This window comes from Podarcis tiliguerta (assembly GCF_965153285.1).
Source record: "Podarcis tiliguerta genome assembly, chromosome: 13".
Taxonomy (NCBI): domain Eukaryota; kingdom Metazoa; phylum Chordata; class Lepidosauria; order Squamata; family Lacertidae; genus Podarcis; species Podarcis tiliguerta.
This window is the reverse complement of record NC_139546.1, coordinates 48,940,511-48,957,764: the sequence shown is the minus strand read 5'-3', so window position 1 is coordinate 48,957,764 and position 17,254 is coordinate 48,940,511. Positions and strand designations below refer to the sequence as shown.

At 46.2% G+C, this 17,254-nt stretch overlaps 1 protein-coding gene across 1 annotated transcript in view; it reads right to left on the bottom strand.

The window, feature by feature from the left end:
- LOC310662913 (polyunsaturated fatty acid lipoxygenase ALOX15B-like) overlaps positions 1–10,830 on the bottom strand; it is a 43,772-nt gene extending 32,942 nt beyond the window's left edge. The window contains exon 1 of the mRNA XM_083410276.1: positions 10,401–10,830. Coding sequence (XP_083266402.1) covers positions 10,401–10,697 — 297 coding nt within the window. The 5' untranslated portion in view covers positions 10,698–10,830. The remainder of the gene's footprint in view (positions 1–10,400) is intronic.
- Between the last annotated feature and the right edge of the window lie 6,424 nt (positions 10,831–17,254).

Below are 17,254 nucleotides of genomic sequence, written 5' to 3'. Positions count from 1 at the left end.
CCCATAGTCGCCTTTGACTGGACTTAACCATTCAGGGGTCCTTTACCTTTACCTACCTTATGATCCAGATCAATTGTATACACAAACGGCTCAGGACCGCAATACCTCAAGGACCGCCTCTTTCCATATGAACCTCCCCAGACCCTGAGATCATCTTCTGAGGCCCTGCTTTGTGTGCCTCCTCCTTGAGAGGTCCAGAGGGTGGCAACACGAGAACGGGGCCTTCTCTGCAGTGGCTCCCTATTTGTGGAATGCCCTCCCGAGGGAAGTTTGCCTGGTGCCTTCATTAGGCGCCAGGCAAAAATGTTGCTTTTTAACCAGGCCTTTGGTTGATCTTATTGACATCTCTTTTAGAATGTGGCTCTTTTGGGTTTTTTTAAAAAAAATTGAGTTAGTTTTTGGTTTGATTTTATATGTTGTGGTCTTGTTTGTGAACCGCCATGAGACCTCTGGGTATAGGGCAGGGTATAAATTGAATAAATAATAAATAATCAGTCACTTAAAGCACATCCCACAGAGCCCACCCCATAAAAAAGGATTTTGCACGGAGAGGTACATTTCCCAGCAATTAACAAATTACGGTTCCCAGAATTCTTTGCGGGGGAGTCATGTGCGTTAAATTTACCTTGACCTTGTGATTACAGTGTAACATCTCAAGAGTAATGTACAGACAGATTTAAAATATAGAGGATGAAATAATATGCTGTTGAAAACGATGACAGTAGGGTCCATGGAGGGGATGGAGGAAAGCCGAGACTCAGGGGAATCTCAAAAATTTGAGTATACTATTGTTTTCATTTGATATCTAGAAAACCAAATAATTATATATATATATATATATATATATATATATATATATATATATTCCATTGTCTCCCGAGGCAGACGGTTGCCAACCAGTGAACAAACGGTTACACAGCCTAATCCAAGTTCACCTCAGTTCTCCGCACCCGCCTTAAAGCAATTATTGTGAACCAGTTAAGAGTAGCTGGTAGATTACCGAATTAAGACTGGGGACAGCCACTCCTGCCATTAGGCAGATTGAGGCAGCTGAATCAGGCAGGCGATAGTGGGCATCAAATTCTTTAGATATTCAAGTTGTGTTGTTGTAGTTTTGTAGCCGGAGAGGTGCTTTTTGGCCTCAGTTGTCATTATAAGTTGGTTGGCCTGGGACATAGCTGTCAATTTACAGATTTGAAAAAAAGGGACCAGCAGCCTCAAAAATAAGGGATCAGCAGCCAAAATAAGGGATTTTCAGAGCACAGGTATGCTCAACTTCTGAGCCCCTCCGAGCCAAAGGCAGAAAGCCCAGCCAGCAGCCAAACGAAGCCTCAAGCGGTGGTTCCCACAGCGCAGCAACCTGGCAAAGGGGATGCAGCAAGGGAAACCACCGTCACCTCTCTGCTGGGAAGCGCTGAGCAAAGGCGAGTCCCCAGGCAACGTGGCCGATTTGATTGGCACAAGGCATGCAAGCTCCACCCCCCAGTCGTTCTTAGACTCCTTATTGGGTGAGCAATGCAGCCAAGCAACACAGTTGGAGCCTCCCTCCTCCCTGGCCGGCAGGGAAGGAGGGAGAGGAGCTGCTTCCTTTGAAACCCGGGAAATTTAAGGGACATCATCAATAAGGGACAGCAGCGGGGCACAGCGCTGGGATAAGGGACTTTCCCGCCAAATAAGGGACAGTTGACAGCTATGGCCTGGGATAGCCTCTAATGCAGCTTGGCTTGGTGTGTTTGTGTGTGGCGCAGGGGTGGAGATTTTGGTAGCGCAAGTCCCCATTTTCTGGTGCGCCTCAGGCAGCAAAGTATCTTGGGCCACCAACCTGTAGACTGGAGAGATCCATCTTCCACCCATTTTCCCGCTGCGAAATTTTGTGCGTGTGGTCTCGAGCCTTAAATTTATTCCAGGCAGAGCTACCTACCTTGCAGGGTTGTTGTGGTGGCAAAATGGAGGGGAGGGAGGGGAGGAAATCCACACATACGGCCTAGAATCTCCTTGGCTGAAGCTCAATATGAAAAAACTCCAGTAAGTGGAATCATAGAATTCCATTTAACTCAGCACTGGCAGCCGCTTTCCAAGACCTCAAACAGGAAGCTCTCCCAGCCTTGCCAGGAGATCACAGAATCCTAGAGTTGGAAGGGACCCTGAGGGTCATCTAGTCCAACCCTCTGCAATGCAGGAATATTTTGATAAAATTTGGAAATACCCAAGAGCAGGGGTCAGCAAACTTTTTCAGCCGGGGACCGCTCCACTGTCCCTCAGACATTGTGGGGGGCTGGGCTATATTTTTTGGGGGGGAATGAATGCATTTCTATGCCCCACAAATAACCCAGATGCATTTTAAATAAAAGCACACATTCTACTCATGTCGAAACACCAGGCAGGCCCCACAAATAACTCAGAGATGCATTTTAAAGAAAAGGACACATTCTATTCATGCAAAAACATGCTGATTCCCGGACCATCCGCGGGCCGGATTTAGAAGGCAATTGGGCCGCATCCGGCCCTTGGGCCTTAGTTTGCCTACCCCTGCCGAAGAGACATGCAAGCGAATGTAGATGTGGAATGAAGATTCCACTACAGAATCCTGCTGAAATATCTTCCTGGTTCGCAGTCCCTCAGCACCCAAACTTCCCTGACCTGTTTACAGCACACAGCCCTTCCCACGCTTCTGCGACATACTTCTCGAAATTATATCCACTTCCTTCGTGGCAATCGTGCTCCATTAACATTCTGCGATGGCAGCTGGAATGTTGGTGAGCATTCCGTGGTACCACCGAAGTTCATTCATTCCGCCCACAGCGGCCACACACACACACACAGATTTACTGCTCGGCCATGAGACCTGGGTTAGCTCAACACGCCTTGGCTATCTTGTGTACATCAGGCTCTTTGCATGGCAAGGGAAGAGATCAAAGATCTCCAGGTATTCATGTGATTTAGTCCGTAACGCATTAAGATGTGTGCCCTGATTGCACCCTTGCCAAGCCAGTTCCCATCATTGTGACAGGCAGGGAAGAAACACTGACTCACTAGCAAAGCAGAGAAAATTGGTGGCTTCACATCACCAGTCCAAGGGCTGCCAAATTAGCTCCGGTCTACACCAGAAAGCTCGTGATTTCCGCCGTAGCAGAAGCAGAAGAAATGCTATTTCCGCCTCCTCCCATAATCCGTAAAATGTAATAAAGTTTTCAAATAAAAAAGTCCATGCGCCCATAGCAAACCAGACTCTCTTGCATTGTTGTTAACGCTGGGGCACCTATCTCCAGATCTGTAACGCTGCAGCAAGACAAAGCATAAAATCAGGTGGGTTTTGTGTTGCGATTTGTGGGTGGGGTCAGACTAGATGACACATGGGGACCCCTCCAACTCTACAGGCCTGCGATTCTATAAGATGAGCCTGCTGCTGGATCAGGGCAATGACACCCACCTAGTCCAGCGTCTTGTTCTCCCAGTGGCCAACCAGATGCCCATTATGGAAAACCAGCAAGCAGGATTCGAACGCAAGAGCAGCCATCGTGGCTAAGAGCCATTCATAGACTTACCCAGGACTGGATTTAGGTTTGACGAGGCCCTAAGCTACTGAAGGTAATGGGGCCCTTTATATGTCCAGCTGTCCTTTGTCAACAACAAATTTTCCCTGTTTTTTGTGTTGAATATATGCTATATGGTCATTTGGGACGCGGGTGGTGCTGTGGGTTAAACCACGGAGCCTAGGACTTGCCGATCAGAAGGTCGGCAGTTTGAATCCCCGCGACGAGGTGAGCTCCCGTTGCTCGGTCCCTGCTCCTGCCAACCTAGCAGTTCGAAAGCACGTCAAAGTGCAAGTAGATAAATAGGTTCCGCTCCGGCGGGAAGGTAAACGGCGTTTCCGTGCACTGCTCTGCTTTGCAAGAAGCGGCTTAGTCCTGCTGGCCATATGACCCGAAAGCTGTACGCCAGCTCACTTGGCCAATAAAGCGAGATGAGTGCTGCAACCCCAGAGTCGGTCACGACTGGACCTAATGGTCAGGGGTCCCTTTACCTTTACCTATATGGTCATTTATGGACCTCATAGGTATCTAAAGCCATTTGCACAGAATGCAGGCACCCTATATATAGAAAGGAGCCAACCAGTGATATTTTAGGGAGCAGGCTAGCAGGTGGGGCCCATGACTTACATCTTAGAGGCCTACACAACACAAAACACTGTTGCTGTATGTAGGTTTTATTTTATTTGTTTTGTATCTTATATTTTGGAAATGTGCATCCAGTTATCTTTTTCCCTTTATATTTTTTGGGGGGGCCCAAGAGTGTGGGGCCCTAAGCTATAGCTTGTTTAGCTTATACCTAAATCCAGCACTGGACTTGCCCTTTGTGGATTTATCTAACTCTCTTTTCAAGCAGTCCAAATTCTATAGTTAAAATGATGCACTGAAAAAAGCGTTTCTCTTTATCAGAACTGAATCTCCTAACATTCAGCTTGGTTGATGTTACGAGAAAGGCAGAAAAACTCTTCTCTCTCTCTTTCTGCTTGCTCCATGACAAGCACAATTTAAAAACTTCTAATTATTTGCATCTCTCTTCCCCATCACGCACACATCCATAGACAGTTTAAAACAAGTGGTGTGATTCGTGTATTCCCTGGCAGCCTCTTTCAGATTTCCGTGGCTGAACTTTGCAACAGCAGCAACAAAAAGTGCCCTGTTGCGTCAGCTGAAAGATGAGAGTAATCAGATATGTGAATCTTTGGCGCACGTGGGCGTAAGGAAGGGGAAAAAGGAGAATGGAAGCGGGTGTCAAAGACTGGCTGCAAGGAGGACGGGCCGTGACAATTCAATTAAGGGCTTAGGATGCGTGCCAAATTAAACTCAGCGTTTCCCCAAAACAGTAATTGGCAGATAACACAACCAGCAACGCTGAGACAATTAGCGCCTGCATTGAGAAAGACAGGAAATGCCTTTAGCAGGCCCTGGAAGAATGCAGCCATTTCCCCTTTTCTTTTCGTGAAGGAAATGGAGAGGACTGTACAAAGGCGGTTGACAGGATCCCCCTTCAAAAGCATTTCGGTTTTTGAAGGTACATTCTTTCACCTTTGGTGGACGTGCCCAAGGATTAAGGCTTTTTGGGAGATGATATATAATGAAATGAAAAAGGTATTTAAATATACCTTTCCGAAGAAACCAGAGGCCTTTCTCCTGGGCATGGTCGGCCAATTGGTGTTAAAGAAAGACAGAACTTTCTTTATGTACGCTACAACAGCAGCAAGAATACTCATCGCGAAGTATTGGAAGACACAAGAATTACCCACTCTGGAAGAATGGCAGATGAAGGTGATGGACTACATGGAATTGGCGGAAATGACCAGCAGAATCCGAGACCAGGGAGAAGAGTTGGTGGAAGAAGATTGGAAGAAATTCAAAGACTATCTACAGAAATATTGCAAAATTAATGAATGTTAGAATGATGTTGGATTGAGGTTAAGGGGTTTTTAGCAATAATGTTGAAAGAATATGCAAAAATGGAATGTTAACAGGTAGAAAGTTAAAGCTATAATATATTAAGATCAAGATTAAGATAAAGGTAAAGAGGGAAAGGATTTGCTGAAGAAATAAATTGAATTGGAATACAAAGAGGGGAGGTGTGGGGAGTTCCGAGAAACAAGCAAATGCAAGATATGTTATGAAAGATTGAACTGTTTTTAATTGTTTTTGATTTTTGTTTTTATTTTATTTTATTTTTATTTTTATTTTTGTGAAAATCTTAATAAAATATCATTATATATATAAAAAAACCCAAACAAAAGCATTTCAGTTTTGAGTTGTCCAGAATGCAAACATGAGAATCACGGCACATTGCAGTTGTCCAACTCTACAATGCTAAGATTTCTGTGAGTTTCTGCCTTAAGAGAAAATGTGATGAAAATGATGTATAGATGGTATATTACACCCGTTAAATTAGCTAACATGTATAAAGTTAGTAATAAATGTTGGAAATGTAAAGAAAAAGAAGGAACATTTTATCACATGTGGTGGGAATGTAAAAAAGTGAAAAGCTTCTGGGAAAGGATATATAATGAGATGAAAAAAATGTTGAAATATACATTTATAAAGAAACCAGAAGCATTTTTACTGGGCATTGTAGGAAGTGATATAAATAGAAAAGAATGTAAGCTGTTTTTATATGCAACGACGGCAGCAAGAATATTATCGGCACAAAAATGGAAGCAAGAAGAATTACCAACGAAAGAAGAATGGAGGATGAAATTAATGTACTATGCAGAACTAGATAAACTAACAGGAAGGATTTGAAACCGGCGGGACCAGAAATTCACAGAAGACTGGTGTAAATTTACAAACTATTTGAAAAGTAATTGTGATGATGTTTGTAGACTATGTTTGTAGGTTTGCAAGAAGTTTTGTGAGGTGAATTATTGGAACTATTGCAAAAATGGATAAAGGAGAGGACGGTTAGTTAAGATAATTAATTTAAGATATGAATTTAAGAAATGCATATGAAGTGGTTAAAACGGTGGATCGCCAGAGGAGCTGATGGAAGTCCAAAAAAAAAAAGATTGTATAAGTGGTGAGGTTTTGTGGTATGTATCATAATTTACATGTTAAAACTAATAAAAATTATTATATATATATAAAAAGATTCTGTGAGTTTCAAATGTGAACTTCATTTCTGTTTCCAGAGATCTCCAACACCTCCCCTTTTTCCTTCACCCATCCGATTTGAAACAAAGGCCAATCAGGTTAGACTTCCAAAAAACATATCCAACTATCAGAAGCATTTCTGAAGAGCCATCATCAGGAAATACTCTGAGATTGGGCTGTATCCAACTAAGTCCTACTCAGAGTAAAGGTAAAGGTAAAGGGACCCCTGACCATTAGGTCCAGTCATGGCCGACTCTGGGGTTGCGGCGCTCATCTCGCTTTCCTGGCCGAGGGAGCCGGCGTACAGCTTCCAGGTCATGTGGCCAGCAGGACTAAACCGCTTCTGGCGAACCAGAGCAGTGCATGGAAACGCCGTTTACCTTCCCGCTGGAGCAGTACCTATTTATCTACTTGCACTTTGACGTGCTTTCAAACTGCTAGATGGGCAGGAGCAGGGACCGAGCAATGGGAGCTCACCCCGTTGTGGGGATTTGAACTGCCGACCTCCTGATTAGCAAGTCCTAGGCTCTGTGGTTTAACCTACAGCGCCACCCGCGTCCCTCCTACTCAGAGTAGATCCGATGAAATGAATTGGCCCCGGTTAGTCATGTCCATTGATTTCCATCTGCATACTCTTGGTAGGACTAACATTTGATACAACCTATTATTACCCTACAATTATTTCCGATGGCCATCATTATGGAAGGGTTATATGAGGATTAGACAAACTCATGGAAGAGACGGTTATCGATGTCTACCAGGATGCTAGACTAGATAGGCCTGATCCAGGAGGACTCTGTTGTTGTTGTTGTTAAAATTTATATACTGCCCTTCATTCAAAGACCTCAGAGCAGTTCAGAAGACAAAAAGTACGAAATAAACAGCTGAAACAGAACAAAGCAATAATCCCTGTTTCTTATGTTACCTACCCATTGCCAGGAGTGAAGAGATGATTTTTAATAATATAATTTTAAACTAGACATAGCCAAATGCCTGTGGAATAGCTTAAAATCGGAAGTCAATAAACACAGGAGTGTTGGGCTGCCAGCGCGCTATGCCTTTAAAGCCCATTCCAAGCCCATTCTTTCTCTCAAAGGATTCTGGGCCCTGTAGTTTATGGTCCAGCTCTCCCTTCCATACATCACTACTGGGAAAACCATAGCTTTACCTATGCCAACAAAGGTCTGTATAGTTAAAGCTCTGGTTTTCCCAGTAGTGATGTGCGGAAGGGAGAGCTGGACCATAAAGAAGGCTGATCGCTGAAGAATGGGTGCTTTTGAATTCTGGTGCTGGAGGAGACTCTTGAGAGTCCCATGGACTGCAAGGAGATCCAACCTCTCCATTCTGAAGGAAAGCAACCCTGAGTGCTCACTGGAGGGACAGATCCTGAAGCTGAGGCTCCAAGACTTTGGCCACTTCATGAGAAGAGACAACTCCCTGGAAAAGACCCTGATGTTGGGAAAGATGGAGGGCCCAAGGAGAAGGGGACGGCGGAGGACGAGATGGTGGGACAGTGTTCTTGAAGCTACCAGCATGAGTTTGACCAAGCTGCGGGAGGCAGTGGAAGACAGGAGGGCCTGGCGTGCTCTGGTCCAGGGGGTCACGAAGAGTCGGACACGACTAAATGACTAAACAACAACAGCAACAGTTAATCAAGGCTTCCTCTACTGACTGAGCTATGGAAGGGTAGGCCCCCTGCCCACCACCACCACCTCTAGCATCAAGCAACAGGTCCTGGGGAAGGTCTCTCTCTCGGGCCACGATCCGGACAGCCAGCACCAGTCTGAGGAGTCAATAGCTTGGCGTGACCTAAGGCAACTTGCCATGTGCCTTTGAGTCACTTCTTACAGTCATCAAATCGCCAGGAAGCGAGAAGTAATCGAGTGACGCACCTGCCAATTTGCAGACTAACCAAGTTTCTAGACTTCAGTGAGTTACTGAGTTCATTTCTTCAACTCCTTACATTCAGGTCCCACATCCTGTTCTCACAGTGGCCAACCAGATCATGCCTCTTCTGCGAAGCCCCAGGCAGGACCTGAGGCTCAAGAGCAGTGTGCTCTTCTGGCTTGCGATTCCCAACGAGGGATATTCAGAGGTAAGCTGCCTCGGGCGGCAGAGTTAGACCTACCCTTTGTCAATGCATCTCAACCTTGCTCTCACGCCCTCTTAGCAGAGCCTTGTCCTGTGCCCTGTCTGCACATCCAGTCCAGCTGAGCAGGTGATATTGCCCATGGTTAGTTGCATTTCACAACTGAGGCCACAATTGAGCTCCTCAGAGATAAAGGTGGAATACAGCCCACCAGATAGCTCAGTCAGCAGAGCATGAGATTCTTAACTTCAGGGTTGTGGGTTTGAGCCCCACGTGGGGTAAAAGATTCCTGCTTTGGACTAGATGACCTTCATGGTCCCTTGCAACTCTACAATTTTAAATGCAACCAATAATATAAATAAATAAGTTATTTGTGGTATGGCAAGTTTGCAGTTCCTGGACTGTATCAGTTCCACGCAGGGTAGACCCCACTGGAATTCAGGGTCATCGCGGCTAACTTAGGCCCATTGACTTTGATAGGTTTTATTTATCTATATTGGAGAGAATAGGTAAAGGTAAAGGGACCCCTGACCGTTAGGTCCAGCCGTGGCCGACTCTGGGGTTGCGGCACTCATCTCGCTTTATTGGCCGAGGGAGCCGGCATACAGCTTCCGGGTCATGTGGCCAGCATGACTAAGCCACTTCTGGCGAACCAGAGCAGTGCACGGAAACGCCGTTTACCTTCCTGCCGCAGTGGTACTTATTTATCTACTTGCACTTTGATGTGCTTTCAAACTGCTAGGTTGCCAGGAGCAGGGACCGAGCAACGGGAGCTCACCCCGTCGCGGGGATTCGAACCGCCAACCTTCTGATCGGCAAGTCCTAGGCTCTGTGGTTTAACCAACAGCGCCACCCACGTCCCTTATTGGAGAGAATATACATCCATTTAAAAATCTCTCTCTCTTTCTCTTCTGCTTAACAACATTCACACTAGTGGAAGAGGGTGCAAAAGGTTCCTACTGATTTGTGTGAAAATATCCGAGGAGGAAAAGGCTTGCAGAAAGTCCCTGATTTAATCACCAGCCTCTCCAGCTAAGGCTGGGAGAGGTCCCATCTCAAATCTTAGAGAGTTGCTACCAGCCAGTGTAAACAATATTGACCTAAATGGACCACGGGTCTGGCTCAGTATAATTCAGCCTCCTAGGTCCCCATGCCTGAAGGCCACCGCCCCGAGTCCCAGTAACCACAAGCGAGGCCGGATCAATTTAGAATTTAAGGCCTTCAACGTTTTTGGGGCAGACTCCTTGCATCTGAAACGCAAAATTAAGTAGCCACGCAGAGATCGTCCCCCCGTTTGTCACCCCAAAAACCCGATGTTCAGCACAAACCTTTCCGGCTGCTACGTGTACAGCGAAAAGAGGGAGTTCTTTGGTCGAGTTTTCCGATCAGGATTCGAAAACTAAACGTTGCGAAATGTCGGACCCAAAGTATTAATTTGAGCTCTCCTGCAAATTCGTTTTGATCCCGGAGCTGTCATTTGTGGCTCATCGTCACTCGCGCGCGAATTAAAAACTTGGAAGCAATTTGTTTTATTGTCGTTTGTTTAATCATAGCTGCTTAGCGATGAAAGCTCCCTTAAGGTCATCCGAAACACGTTTGCGAAAGGAGATGATATTTGTTCTGGGAAGTTGGGGGACCACCCTCTCCCCGAACCGCCAAACCCCAGAGCTTACCGATCCCTTGGCACAACTGGTTCCGACCCGGTTCAGAAGATGCTTGGCGCTCTCTCCGTTGGTCCCAACCAAGGTGATGGAAATGGAGTCAAAGGTCCCAGTCAGGAGACCTTGCCCGGTCGTCACTTTGACTTTGTAGACAACTGGTTCGGCCGGCTTGGAGGAGAAGATCCCCACTTGTTCCATCTTGCCCACGTTTGGACCCTCGGGAGATCGGGGCGAAGAGAAGCCGGAAAAAGCTTCGGGAAGAACCCGGGAGCCTGGCTTATAAGTGTGGTGCGCAGGCGAGGCAAACATCTGCTCCAAGAACCGGCTCGTCTCCCTTTTGGCTGAGCTACGCCCAGGTGCCTCCAAGCGACAGGGCTCAGTCCAAGTCCTCCCACCCACTCTCGCTGCCTCAACTCACACAGGTAACCTCCTGCAGCACAGGCGATCATTTATATATATACGTACGTCCACATGCAGGCCTTCTCCTCCATCCTCCCCGCGTACAAAGGTGAAAGCCAATCTGCACCTGGAAATGGACCACCCATCTCTCCATCGTGGGTGGCGACCTCCCATCGCGGCAGGTGCATCTCAGCAGGGAGAGATGAGGGCGATGGCAGGACTGGAAGGCAGGGGGATGGAGCGGAGCAGGTGGGAAGATAGGCAGAGAGAAAGGGGGGGTTTTCACCGATGGAAATTAGACAAGGGTTCAGGACTATGTCCAGAGCCTTTTTCCAGCCCTATCTGGAGACCCCAGGGATCGAACCTGCGACCTTTTGCAGGCAAAGGAGGCGTTCTGTCCCCAAGCTGAAGCCCAGCTCCACAAACTCCTTCCAGAGCAATTGGAGGGGGGAAGCAGTTTGGGGGATTCAGTGCCCCTCTCTCTTTACCTCTCTTTTAAATCAGAACCAGTGAAGACGGTGAAGGTCCTGTGTGAGTGCCTGGAGGCGGTTGGAGGATGGATGGCGGCTAACAGATTGAGGTTGAATCCTGACAAGACAGAAGTACTGCTTTTGGGGGACAGGAGGCGGGCAGGTGTGGAGGATTCCCTGGTCCTGAATGGGGTAACTGTGCCTCTGAAGGACCAGGTGCGCAGCCTGGGAGTCATTTTGGACTCACCGCTGTCCATGGAGGCACAGGCCAAATCTGTATTCAGGGCAGCTGTTTACTAGCTCCATCTGGTACGTAGGCTGAGACCCTACCTGCCCGCAGACAGTCTTGCCAGAGTGGCACATGCTCTGGTTATCTCCCGCTTGGACTACTGCAATGCGCTCTATGTGGGGCTACCTTTGAAGGTGACCCGGAAACTACAACTAATCCAGAATGAGGCAGCTAGACTGGTGACTGGGAGCGGCCGCCGAGACCATATAACACCGGTCTTGAAAGACCTACATTGGCTCCCAGTACGTTTCCAAGCACAATTCAAAGTGTTGGTGCTGACCTTTAAAGCCCTAAACAGCCTCAAAGGCCCAGTATACCCGAAGGAGCGTCTCCACCCCCATTGTTCAGCCCGGACACTGAGGTCCGGCGCAAAAGGTCTTCTGGCGGTTCCCTCACTGCGAGAGGCCAAGTTACAGGGAACCAGGCAGAGGGCCTTCTCGGTAGTGGCGCCCGCCCTGTGGAACGCCCTCCCATGAGATGTCAAAGAGATAAACAACTACCTGACATTCAGAAGACATCTGAAGGCAGCCCTGTTCAGGGAAGTTTTTAATATGTGACATTTTAGTGTATTTTTCATCTTTGTTGGAAGCCGCCCAGAGTGGCTGGGGAAGCCCAGCCATATGGGCGAGGTACAAATAAATTATAATAATAATAATAATAATTATTATTATTATTATTATTATTATTATTATTATGTTGCTAGCATTGACAGGTCAGGAGCACCCCAGGCCCCAAATCTAGGGGCAGCCCTACTATTGGCAGTGCCACAGGGGCAGGTCTCCAGAGGTGGAGGTTAATGGGAGTAAGTCCTTGAATTCCCATTGCCACCCCCTTTTTGGTATGTTTATTGTTGTTGTTATTTCAACTTGAACAAAATAAAATGGAAAAAATAAAAAGCGAATGAAATATATAAATTAATAATGGAATAAAAAGTAAAAGGCATATTATATCATTATACAGTGGTACCTCGGGTTAAGAACTTAATTCATTCCGGAGGTCCGTTCTTAACCTGAAACTGTTCTTAACCTGAAGCACCACTTTCATAGAATAGAATCATAGAGTTGGAAGAGACCACCAGGGCCATCGAGTCCAACCCCCTGCCAAGCAGGAAACACCATCAGAGCACTCCTGACATATGGTTGTCAAGCCTCTGCTTAAAGACCTCCAAAGAAGGAGACTCCACCACACTCCTTGGCAGCAAATTCCACTGTCAAACAGCTCTTACTGTCAGGAAGTTCTTCCTAATGTTTAGGTGGAATCTTCTTTCTTGTAGTTTGGATCCATTGCTCCGTGTCTGCTTCTCTGGAGCAGCAGAAAACAACCTTTCTCCCTCCTCTATATGACATCCTTTTATATATTTGAGCATGGCTATCATATCACCCCTTAACCTCCTCTTCTCCAGGCTAAACATGCCCAGCTCCCTTAGCCGTTCCTCATAACTTTAGCTAATGGGGCCTCCTGCAGCCACCGCGCCGCCGGAGCACGATTTCTGTTCTCATCCTGAAGCAAAGTTCTTAACCCGAGGTACTATTTCTGGGTTAGCGGAGTCTGTAACCTGAAGCGTCTGTAACCTGAGGTACCACTGTATATGCAAACAACTAAAATTCCATCCCAGAAGTCCGTTCTTAAACCGAAACCCTACTTAAACTGAGGCGTGCTTTCCCTAACAAGGCCTCCCTCCGCCAGTGCCCTTCCACCGCTCAGATTCCATTCGTAGACCGAGGTAAGGTTCATAAACCGGAACACTACTTCCAGTTTTGCAGAGTTCTTATACAGAATAGTTCGTAAACAGGGCTGTTCTTAACCCGAGGTACCACAGTACATCAATATATAAGTGTTATTATTATCCAAATACATATATGCAGTGCTTTTTTTTTCTCTTAAAAAAAATGTTTAGGGCTACTCTCATTTTGACTCAAGAAAATCACCATTTTATAGTTCAAACTGAGGGGGGGGGATACAGTAAATGGATAGCAACAGAACTGATGATTCACCATGCTAGAGAAGAAACTATTTTTTAAAAAAATTAGTTTCTTCTCCCGTTAGATTCACAAAATGTTTAGGGGTATGCGTCCCCCTGCGTCCCTCCAGAACAAAGGCACTGCATATATGATTATTTATAACCTACTATATTTTTAGTAGGGACACGGGTGGCGCTGTGGGTAAAAGCCTCAGCGCCTAGGGCTTGCTGATCGAAAGGTCGGCGGTTCGAATCCCCGCGGCGGGGTGCGCTCCCGTTGCTCGGTCCCAGCACCTGCCAACCTAGCAGTTCTAAAGCACCCCGGGTGCAAGTAGATAAATAGGGACCGCTTACCAGCGGGAAGGTAAACGGCGTTTCCGTGTGCGGCTCTGGCTCGCCAGAGCAGCGATGTCACGCTGGCCACAGGACCCGGAAGTGTCTTCGGACAGCGCTGGCCCCTGGCCTCTTTGAGTGAGATGGGCGCACAACCCTAGAGTCTGTCAAGACTGGCCCGTACGGGCAGGGGTACCTTTACCTTTTTATATTTTTAGTAAACACACTTCCAAGCCCCCAATCACCAGATGTCAGGTGATTGACAGGTGAGCAGCCCTGCCCAGCGGCCAAAGTTGGCCCACAAGGCTGGGTCCTCATAAACACCTTGACCCATGGAGTCCCACAGTCTCCTCACCCCTGATATGAAAGGTGAGCTGCAAATGTAATAATGAATGAATGAATGCGAATTCATGGCAGGCACAAACTTTCAAATTCATCGTCCCAGGACAATGATGATGATGATCAATTCAATTTATATACTTGAATTTGATCATATTCTTTCATGGGGTGTGAGTGGGTCCCCTGCTGAGTCGAGGGGCCGCAAAATTGAGAAGACCCATCGTTTTGAGAAGACCCATTTGTGACCCATTTGAGAGGCTGCTATATGTGGTGGCAATGTCAGGTTGTTAAAAAAAGCTTGGATAATGATATATAATGATTTGAAGAAAAGGCTTAAAATAACCTTTGTTTTAAAAATGGAAGACTTGGCATTGGGTTCTACAGGACTGAACGTTTTCAAAGAGAAAAAAGAATCTTTCCCTGTATATGATAGCAGATGCTTGGCCAAGATCATCCCAGAATTTGTAAAAGGAGAAATATCGGCCAAAGAAGATAAAGGAGATCGGTAAAGTAAATTAATGGACCATGCAGGAATAATCAATTAATTAGAAACCCAAGAAAATAAGCGGACAATAATTTGGAAAACGGAAATTTGTTCTTGCAGACTTTCAAAGCACGATGTTATACATTAGCAGGACTTTGAAAAACACTTGTAATACGATGAAGAATGTATAAAACTGGAAGGTATTGCAAATTGAAGAGATCACGGACGTGCATGATTAGATGTAAAACAAAAGAAGCAAGAAGAGGAGTGGAGTTTAAGGATTCTAGAAATCCCATGTTTGGGAATTGTTATGGATTGTATTCATAGTTGATCTAAGGATTAAAGGTAAAGGGACCCCTGACCATTAGGTCCAGTCGTGGCCGACTTTGGGGTTGTGGCGCTCATCTTGCTTTATTGGCCGAGGGAGCCAGCATACAGCTTCTGGGTCATGTGGCCAGCAGGACTAAGCCGCTTCTGGCGAACCAGAGCAGCGCAGGGAAACGCCGTTTACCTTCCCGCCAGAGTGGTACCTATTTATCTACTTGCACTTTGACGTGCTTTCGTACTGCTAGGTTGGCAGGAGCAGGGACCGAGCAACGGGAGCTCACCCCGTCGCAGGGATTCGAACCGCAGACCTTCTGATCGGCAAGTCCTAGGCTCTGTGCTTTAACCCACAGCGCCACCCGCGTCCCTGATCTAAGGATTAAGGTATGGTTATTTTTATGTTTTTTTGTTATTATTGTTAAAATTAATAAAATTGTATTAAAAGAGAGAGAGAAAAGACCCATTTGGGGACACCGGATATTGGCCTCATTCAGAGCCCCAGACTACCAAAATATTACCAAAGTTAACGGCCCTGAGCCCGGTTTTTGAACCGGGAAGGGTGGGGTATAAATAAAAATTTGTTGTTGTTGTTGTTAAAATCCGTCCCTGATCTGGGTGGCTGCTGTGAGGACAAGATGCTGAATTAGGTGGGAGCAGTTGGCCTCCTCTAACATACCTGAAGAAGATTAGAAGGCAGAAGCACTTACTCCCAGGGCACAGCCCAAATCCCTGTTCCCTCCTCCAGTGTCCCATTTATTCATCCTGTTAACCCACAGCCACTATCCTCAGCCCTCCCCAGCCGCACGTCCTTATCATTTTCTGAGCCTGTCTCCATCCACCTGTCACCTGCATCCTCTGGGAAACCGGGTACCGACTTCACCAGGGCAGGATGTTGAGCCCTGGTGCAGATCCACTTAAATTTCTCTCGGGATGACTCAGTGGGTAACTTCCCATCGCAATCCAGGAGGAGTTCTGAGTCGTTTGCATATTTAGAATAGGGAAGGGATTTTGTCAGCTAGTCATCACATTGGCCAAGGGCTCTTAAGTGCTTAGGGATTGTTGTCATTGTCTGGGGTGACGTGAAGTATGTGGCTTGGCTTGCTCGTGTGAGTCGCCTCTGGAGCTATTCCATGGCTGGGCTGATCTCTGAGGGGCTGAGCGTCCTTATTTGCATAGCTGTCAACTTTCCCATTTCTTGCGAGGAATCCTATTTGGAATAAGGGAATTTCCCTTACAAAAAAAGGAAAAAGTTGACAGCTATGCCTTATCTGACACAGGGCCGGTTTAAGCCCTTAAAAGATTTTTGGGGCCCCCGTATATATCTAATTCAAAACATAAACAACAATAAACTGTAAGATGAAGTTTTAGGGAAGCTTTTAATGTTTAATAGAATACAGTGGTGCCCCGCAAGACGAATGCCTCGCAAGACGGAAAACCCGCTAGACGAAAGGGTTTTCCGTTTTGGAGGTGCTTCGCAGGACGAATTTCTCTATGGACTTGCTTCACAAGACGAAAATGTCTTGCAATTCCTGGGGAGTTTTTTTCCGCTCCCCACCCCCTTTTTCTAAGGCACTAAGCTGCTAATAGCCTTTTAGCAGCTAATCCGCTAATCCCTTAAGCCTTTAACAGCCTTTAATAGCCGCTAATAGCCGCTAAACCGCTAATAGCGCTAATCCGCTAATGGGCTTGCTTCACAAGACGAAAAAGCCGCTAGACGAAGAGACTCACGGAACGGATTCTTTTCGTCTTGCGAGGCACCACTGTATTTTATTTTAATATTTTGTTGGAAGCCACCCAGAGTGGCTGGGGAAACCCAGCCAGATGGGCGGGGTATAAATAAATTATTATTATTATTATTATTATTATTATTATTATTATTATCTTTCAAAATGAAACAGAAGAAAACAATGATTTTTTTTGGTTTATTTCTATTTGAGAAATTTTCTCCTAGTTTTTCTAATTGCAAAGTCTTTGATCAGGTCTCAAAACTCATCTTTCGCAACACATCGGCTTTTAAACTTAGAGATAAGGCATCCATCCAGCCTGCCTCGTTGCCTTGCTGTTCGGCTGGGATTTTTAATAGACTTCAGCTGAGAAAATGAACACTCAGCTGGGCAACTTGTGACCCTTAATGTTAAAAATCCAACAATGGAAAATTTCTGCGGCGTCGCCCTTCCCTCGACGCCCTAAGCACGGGCTTATTCTGCTTAACGGTTAATCTGACCGTTGTTTGTTGCTAGGATGAAGCCAAAACGTTCGTACAAATAG